We start from the raw sequence: 7193 nt of genomic DNA on the forward strand, positions 1-7193 counted from the left end.
GAGTGGCTACAAATACAAGCTGCACTTCACTGAACCGGAACCGCACCGGCCGCAATACCAAACCAAAAGGCGAAGAAACATAATTTGGTTTAACCCACCATTTAACAGAAACGTCCAGACCAACATTGGCAGAGCTTTTATTAACCTTATTGACAAGTGCTTTCCAGTCACCCACAAACTGAGGACAATTTTCAATACAAACACCATTAAACTGAGCTACTCATGCACACCCAATATGAAACAGATCATCGACGGGCATAACAAAGCCACAATCAGGAACGCAAAAATGTCCGAAGAAAGCCGCCCCCAAAGATTGTGCAACTGCAGAAACGAAAACGAATCCCCTTTAGGTGGGGAATGTTTGCAAAGCGAGGTTGTCTACCAAGCCACAGTCGCTACCAGGGAAGAAACTGAAACGTACGCTGGCCTCACAGAGACAGATTTTAAGACTAGATGGCGCAACCAACGAATGTCGTTTAACCACGAGAGACGGCGAAATGACACAGAGCTGAGCAATTACCTGTGGAAACTGAAGGAGAAGAGGGAAGACTATTCGATTTCATGGAAAATTATTGCTAGGGCTAGAGCATATTCTAATGCCACAAAACGTTGCAATTGATGCCTCACTGAGAAATTTTTTATCTTGTCCTATTCACATGAAGCCTCTTTAAACAAGCGAAGTGAAATAATATCCAATTGTAGACATCGGCGAAAATATATTCTCAGGTATTCTTAACGCTATTATCGGCGCGCGCAAGGTTTTCAAGATTTGAATTTTTTAAACAATGTCATGTGATCACATTGCTGAGTTAGAGTTAACCGTCACGATGCCTCAGTGTGCATGGAGTTTGACTGATGAGTGGATCAACTTTTGTTGGTCTACGAAACAGGCTGTATTAAAATCCATATGTGCATAACTTGAGTACTCCATTTGCTACTGTAATCGCTCCTTCATTGTCGAGCACTGTTCTGGATCCTACGTTGCCTATTTCGCTTATATATAAATATAATTCAAGACTTAGGTTACTTGAACTTTTACTGCAACTCTGAGTTTCATGCCTCTTGCGAAGCAATCGTCAGTTAACAAGGCTTCGCAACAGGCATGAAACTCAGAGTTGCAGTAAAAGTTCAAATAACCTAAATCTTGAAGTATAATTATCCATCGCTCTAGCCCTGCTATTAAGCACTTTTTAGTAGATGATGATCTTATTCTGCTATTTTGGTATATATATATTTATTTATTAAAAACTGGATCATTGGATAATGCAGTTCAAGACTTTTTATTGGCTTAGCCATTATGGTATATGAGTCAATATACCATAATCTACAAATATGGTAAGCGTACGCGTCAGTTTAAAATCAAAAGGGAGCTACAAAATCCGGTTTCTCCTCACAAAATAATAATTTCTTGATGGCGTTTTTAATAAAACAATTATTCCACTCGCGCTTGTTGGATATGAGATGATTATAGCCAACTCGGCGCTACGCGCCTCGTTGGCTATCTATCATCTCATATCCAACGCGCCCTCGTGGAATAATTGTTAAATATATATATATATAGAAAGTCGTTAATGAAACTCTCAGGCCAACAAAGGTGCACCGCGCCAGGAGGATCAATAAAGATTCGCAGTCCAAACCTCACAGCCAACACGAACGTAGAAAGTTTAAAAAATTGCGAGGATGGACAACTTCTGACGTAAAAAATATATTGCCTCTATGCAATTGGTTACGCCACTTATATTAGCATATTTAGCCTTCTCATCTCTTAGTTTTTAGGGTTTGTTCCCTGTATTCTTTCCATTGCTTTCTTTATAATTAGGTTTTTTGTTTATTAGCACCAGTTCATCAGTCGTTATCTGTAATTACGTAATCATTAGCACTTCGATCCTAGTTAATGCTCTTTTTTTATTTCAAAAGTTGTAAATAACTGAAGAAGGTCTCTGACCGAAACGTTTTTTATTAAATTTTTTTTATATTTTTTACGTCAGAAGTTGTCCATCCTCGCAATTTTTTAAACCTTCTATATATATATATATATATATACACATTGGTTCTACTACAAATGACTTTAGAGTTAGATTTCGCAACCAGAAGTCTGCTATGGTTACTAAGAAAAAGACCTGTGAAGTAGCGGTACATTTTAACAAAACACCACATGATTTAAGTGATTTCTCATTCCAATGTATTGATCAAGTGCAGGCGACTGTAAACAATTCAGGTAACATCGAGTAACTTCTAATTACCAAAGAAGCATATTGGAGCGCACAGTTGTTCTCTCTGGCACTCTTCGGCTTGAATAAGCACCAGGAATTTCACTCCAAAAAAAAGAATAAACTATAATTAATGCGGAGAATTTTTTCAAATTGGGCGGGCATCCAAGGTCCCAGTCTCAGCGTTATGGGGAATTTAGCACAATTCTCGCCTTTCAAGTCAACGCTGGTTCCTTAACATTTTCAGTGGATTCGACAATTTTTTATTGTGATAATTTTTTAGCGTAGTAATTACTGTTTTTGTTTATATGTGTCATCACGCCCTATATAAATCTATTTAAGGAATTTGTAAGTCTTTGTATTACAACTGATGAAGGTCTCGGAGCGAAAAGTATTTTATTAAACTTTCTTAGACTTTTTATTTGAGTATATGTCTTTCTTAGCTCGAAGTTGTCCGTCCTCGTGTACTACAATATTTTTCCTATATATATATATATATATATTGAAATCCCCTGATGAGTGGGCAACCACGAAACAGGTCTGTAGGGATGTCTCTGTAGTTGTGTTTTTTTTCCGACATATATATATATATAAATAGTCTTAGATCTTATTATGATTAGTATCATTTAAGGGCCCCTCCAGGGATTTTGTTGCTAATTTGTCCTTTCGGGCTCCAAAGGCCTTGTTTTGGGATTTTGTTGCGCTATACAGTTGTAGTAAAAAGTGGGCCTTCCCTTTTTTAATGCTCGCCGCTTTGCTTCTTTGCAATTGGTTACGCCACTTATATTAACATATTTAGCATTCTTATCTCTTAGTTTTTAGGGTTTGATCCTTGTATTTTCTCCATTGCTTTCTTTGCAATTAAGTTTTTTGTTTATTAGCACCAGTTCATTAGTCGTTATCTGTAATTATGTAATCATTAGCACTTCGATCTTATTTAATGCTCTCTTTTTATTTCAAAAGTTGTAAATAACTGAAGAAGGTCTCTGACCGGAACGTTTTTTATTAAATCTTTTTAGATTTTTACGTCAGAAGTTGTCCATCCACGCAATTTTTTCAACTTTTTTAACTTTTTCTAACTAGAAGAAGTAGTGTGGCACACGAGGACGGACAACTTCGGGCGAAGGACGACATACTAGACTATACACTCAATAAAAAATCTAAAAAGTTTGATAGAAAACGTTTCGGTCCAAGACCTATATACATATATTTCCTTTTTAGAGGGGTTAATACGCTTAATTTTAGAGTAAAGTGTTATCATGGTAAGACTTAGTAATACCCAGACTGGCAGTGGTTCCCTTATCAAGTCATTGGCGAATCTTGTGTTTTTTCTCCTAGAAACCTATACAGAGAGTTTACATGGCTACATCCCATTGTTATCATATGCCTCGTTTAAGGTAACTTGTGAAGAGTCTTTTCAATAGAAGGCAATATATCTTCTTTTCTATGATTGTTATAATATTTGTTTTGGCTAACGTTAAACTGCCGCTAGGCCAGTACAGTTTTAGCTTCCCGTTATAACAAAAATTGCGCTGTGTTATTGCTTTCCTGATTCAATCTCTTTATTTTCTTATTCTCAACTCATAGGGAACCTTCAAATTTAAAGTTGAACTGTACAACGATGACGAATTCGTGTGGATTTGCTTCGAGGGAGAAGTAGCTATCTACTAATCGTAGCAAGACCCCTTCGCTCTCATTTTTTTGCTTCTTTTTCACTGAGAACGGAATTTGGTTGATTAATAATTCACTAACTTTTCCGCTTGCATTTTATCCAAGAAAAACTTCAAATCTCATGACTAAGTCAAATGTATCAACTGATAATATCGAGATGAAAGTACATGAGGTAGCAGGTCACCTTAAATAGTTATGATAGCAAACTAATTGAGTGATCATTATTATCGATCATTTTTTATAAGCATATCTTTGAATTTTAGGCCGCTACTGGCACAAAATCGAGTTAAAAAAAAAATAGCTTCAGTTTAGCTTAGCTTCAGCCTGCAGTACAGGCGTCATGTTAGGGCGAGTTAACGTTAAGAAGCGCGTGATTGTTTATTCAACCAGTCGTGTTTAATTTAGAGTTAGAGTCGACGGTAGGGGTAGAGGGTGGGAAGGGGCAATTTTTTTTAATTTACCTGTTTGATTGTTTCAAAATTGTTTTAGAAGTTTTCAGGAGGCTCTTGGGCCCTTCTACTCCAAGTGGAGTAAAATACTGTAATTGGCGTGTTAGGTGGAAAGCAAGTTTAGTGGTAAATTTATTGAAATACTCAAACAATTTGTAAGTCGTGGGTACGCGAAGCGTACAAACGATTATAACAATGGGGCAGAATATGCAAATGCATCACTCACTCAGATGTAAACAAATCGATACGTCGACGGCAGACCAATTGATAGCGACCTTCCGAAATTATACGGGAATGCCTCTATCCCATTTCAGAACATGTGTAACGGAGTTAAAGCTCTTTGAAAGACTAAAGGTGTAACTATGAGTGAAGACGCTTAATGCAATCGATTTTCCGCGATCATCTTTCGCCATCATTTGCATTATTGTGGAATATTCCACGCTGTTCCCAGGTATATTTTGCTTTTAACAAAGCGTGCAGGCCACAATCGTTCCTAAATACATTTTCGAGCCTTCATTCTTCTCACTGCGAGCCGTCAATATTTATATCGTTATCTAAAGCTAAAATCATTTGCATTATCGATTTTCCGCGATCATCTTTCGCCATCATTTGCATTATTGTGGAATATTCCACGCTGTTCCCAGGTATATTTTGCTTTTAACAAAGCGTGCAGGCCACAATCGTTCTTAAATACAATTTCAAGCCTTCACTCATCTCGCTGCGAGCCGAAGACGCTTAGTGCAATCGCTTTTCCGTGATCATCTTTCGCCATCATTTGCATTATTGTGGAATATTCCACGCTGCTCCCAGGTATATTTTGCTTTTAACAAAGCGTGCAGGCCACAATCGTTCCTAAATACATTTTCGAGCCTTCATTCTTCTCACTGCGAGCCGTCAATATTTATATCGCTATCTATCGCTAAAACGAGTAGCCGACGAATTTTTATATAGGGGAAAGCGAAAGCGAAGCGTTGTTTTCGTGACTGGCGAGTTGTTTGATTTTCTGATGGTTTTACCTCTCATCTGTTTGGTGACTACGCAAACATTAATTTGTGAAAATCATTGTGTGTACACCCCTGAACGGTAAAAAAATATATCAAGTCGAACAGTTTTGGTCTAAGTCCACATTTTTGTCAACAAAATGAAAATATACTCATGTCGGTTTAAAAGGTGAAGAGTTCGTAACACATACAAAAGCTGTCTTTTTTTGTTTTCTTTTTTTTTGAATACTGACATTTCGCGCGCGAAATGAGACTATACGATAGCTTGAAATTCTATTTGAGAACGAAAGTGGCCGCTTTCTTGAAAACAGCATTCAGTGCTCACTTTGTTTAAAACAAAATATGCGAGGAAACGGACAAGGAATATTCCGAAATAGTGCAAATGATCATGAAAGTGATTACTAAAAGGCGATTGCGTGACACTCGGTAAGTTGTAAGATTACTGACATATGTTATCAATGGATCAGGTGAAATAACATTGTTCAAAATTTCTAGTCTGCATTCTGTGCACAATCTGTAGTCTGCTGTCTGCATTTTGTACCAAGTCTGCATTTCGTACCCGGTTTTCAGTCAGTATTCTGTACCGACCGATAGCTAAAGTGTAAATTCTGACCATTCACCCAGCATCACCCCAGCATTTCAGAGTAATACCAAGTAGTTTCAAATGGATCCAGGAATCACCCATTGTGTAATGATGGGCTGTTAATACCAGATAAGTGCAGATAAACTTAACGGTTTCTTTAATCTACACCAGCGGGCACGCCATGTTACAGCACCGATAACTCTATATAACAGTAACGAAATGTCTAAACACTACACATTGGAATTTAATATCTTCAAAACTCATTCAAACGCAATGTATCCACGACTTGTTCACAGTTTCCTTTAATTGATTTTAATAAGTTAGCGAAGAGATCTCTGAGTTTCCGTGACTCGCCGGTCTAAATTGTAAGTTTCAGCAAAACTTTTGCCAAAGATCAATAAATTTATTCCTCCTTGTCAGTATTTGCTTTTTGATTGTTATTTGGAAATAGCTATAAAGTCATTCAATAAATACAATGAGCTCAAAGCTAATTATAATTTGTAAAAAAACAAGGAGACATGTTTCACCGGAGATCTACAGTAGACTATTTGACTTGAACCTTTGTTAAGGCCCGCTCTAAGAATCACGAATGACTCACAAACATGGCCATTAAATGAATGGCCTTTTAAAAGAAGGTTAGCGGATGGTGAACACCAGTTTAACTGCAATGAACTGCTTAAAAACTAGTCACATTCTACCTCGTTGGCATCGTGAAAATATGTAATTTCGGGTAGTTTATGTACTAAACTAAACTGACCTTACAGATTGTCTTCTCCAGAAATAAAACCATTAGATAGTAAAATGTTTTAAATTTTACTGACCCATGCTATTTCTGAAAGGGTGTTTCCCGGATATGAGACAAAATTTTTCATCCTCCCGAAAGGGTCCTATGGCGAACATTCTTTGAAAAAACTTCAAAAAGCCATTAGGTTTTTGTTGCTATCCAATTCATCTTGAGTCTGATAGTTGAGTTTCCTACCACTTTTGATTATGTACGCTTATAATCCAGTAATTATCATTGATGTAAAAATATGTATAGATATAAAAATAAATTTTGCCCAAACTTTTTGTAGCTTTCGGGTTTTCAGCATTTTTAGGCGGGAGCCAAAGCACTTCTGAATATTCGCTGATTTGGTTGTATGAGGTTGTATAAGAAACTCAACTTTATAGACAAGGCTATTTATTCACTTGTACAGTTTGAAACGAATGATACGTGTCTGTTACTAGGGTGACAAACTTCTGCCGAAAGGAGGTGACAATTTTTTTGCAATAAAAAAAA

General features: G+C 37.0%; 1 protein-coding gene across 2 annotated transcripts in view; it reads left to right on the top strand.

The window, feature by feature from the left end:
* Positions 1 to 6336, top strand: part of LOC148733846 (uncharacterized) — a 15505-nt gene extending 9169 nt beyond the window's left edge. For both annotated transcript variants that reach the window (XM_088758673.1, XM_088758674.1), the window contains 2 exons: positions 3549 to 3607; positions 3798 to 6336. In XM_088758673.1, the coding sequence (XP_088614799.1) occupies positions 3549 to 3607; positions 3798 to 3881 (143 nt within the window). In that variant the 3' untranslated portion in view covers positions 3882 to 6336. The remainder of the gene's footprint in view (positions 1 to 3548; positions 3608 to 3797) is intronic.
* The last annotated feature ends 857 nt before the right edge of the window (positions 6337 to 7193 follow it).

Source organism: Stylophora pistillata, chromosome 4, assembly GCF_964205215.1.
Source record: "Stylophora pistillata chromosome 4, jaStyPist1.2, whole genome shotgun sequence".
NCBI classification, from domain to species: Eukaryota; Metazoa; Cnidaria; class Anthozoa; order Scleractinia; family Pocilloporidae; genus Stylophora; species Stylophora pistillata.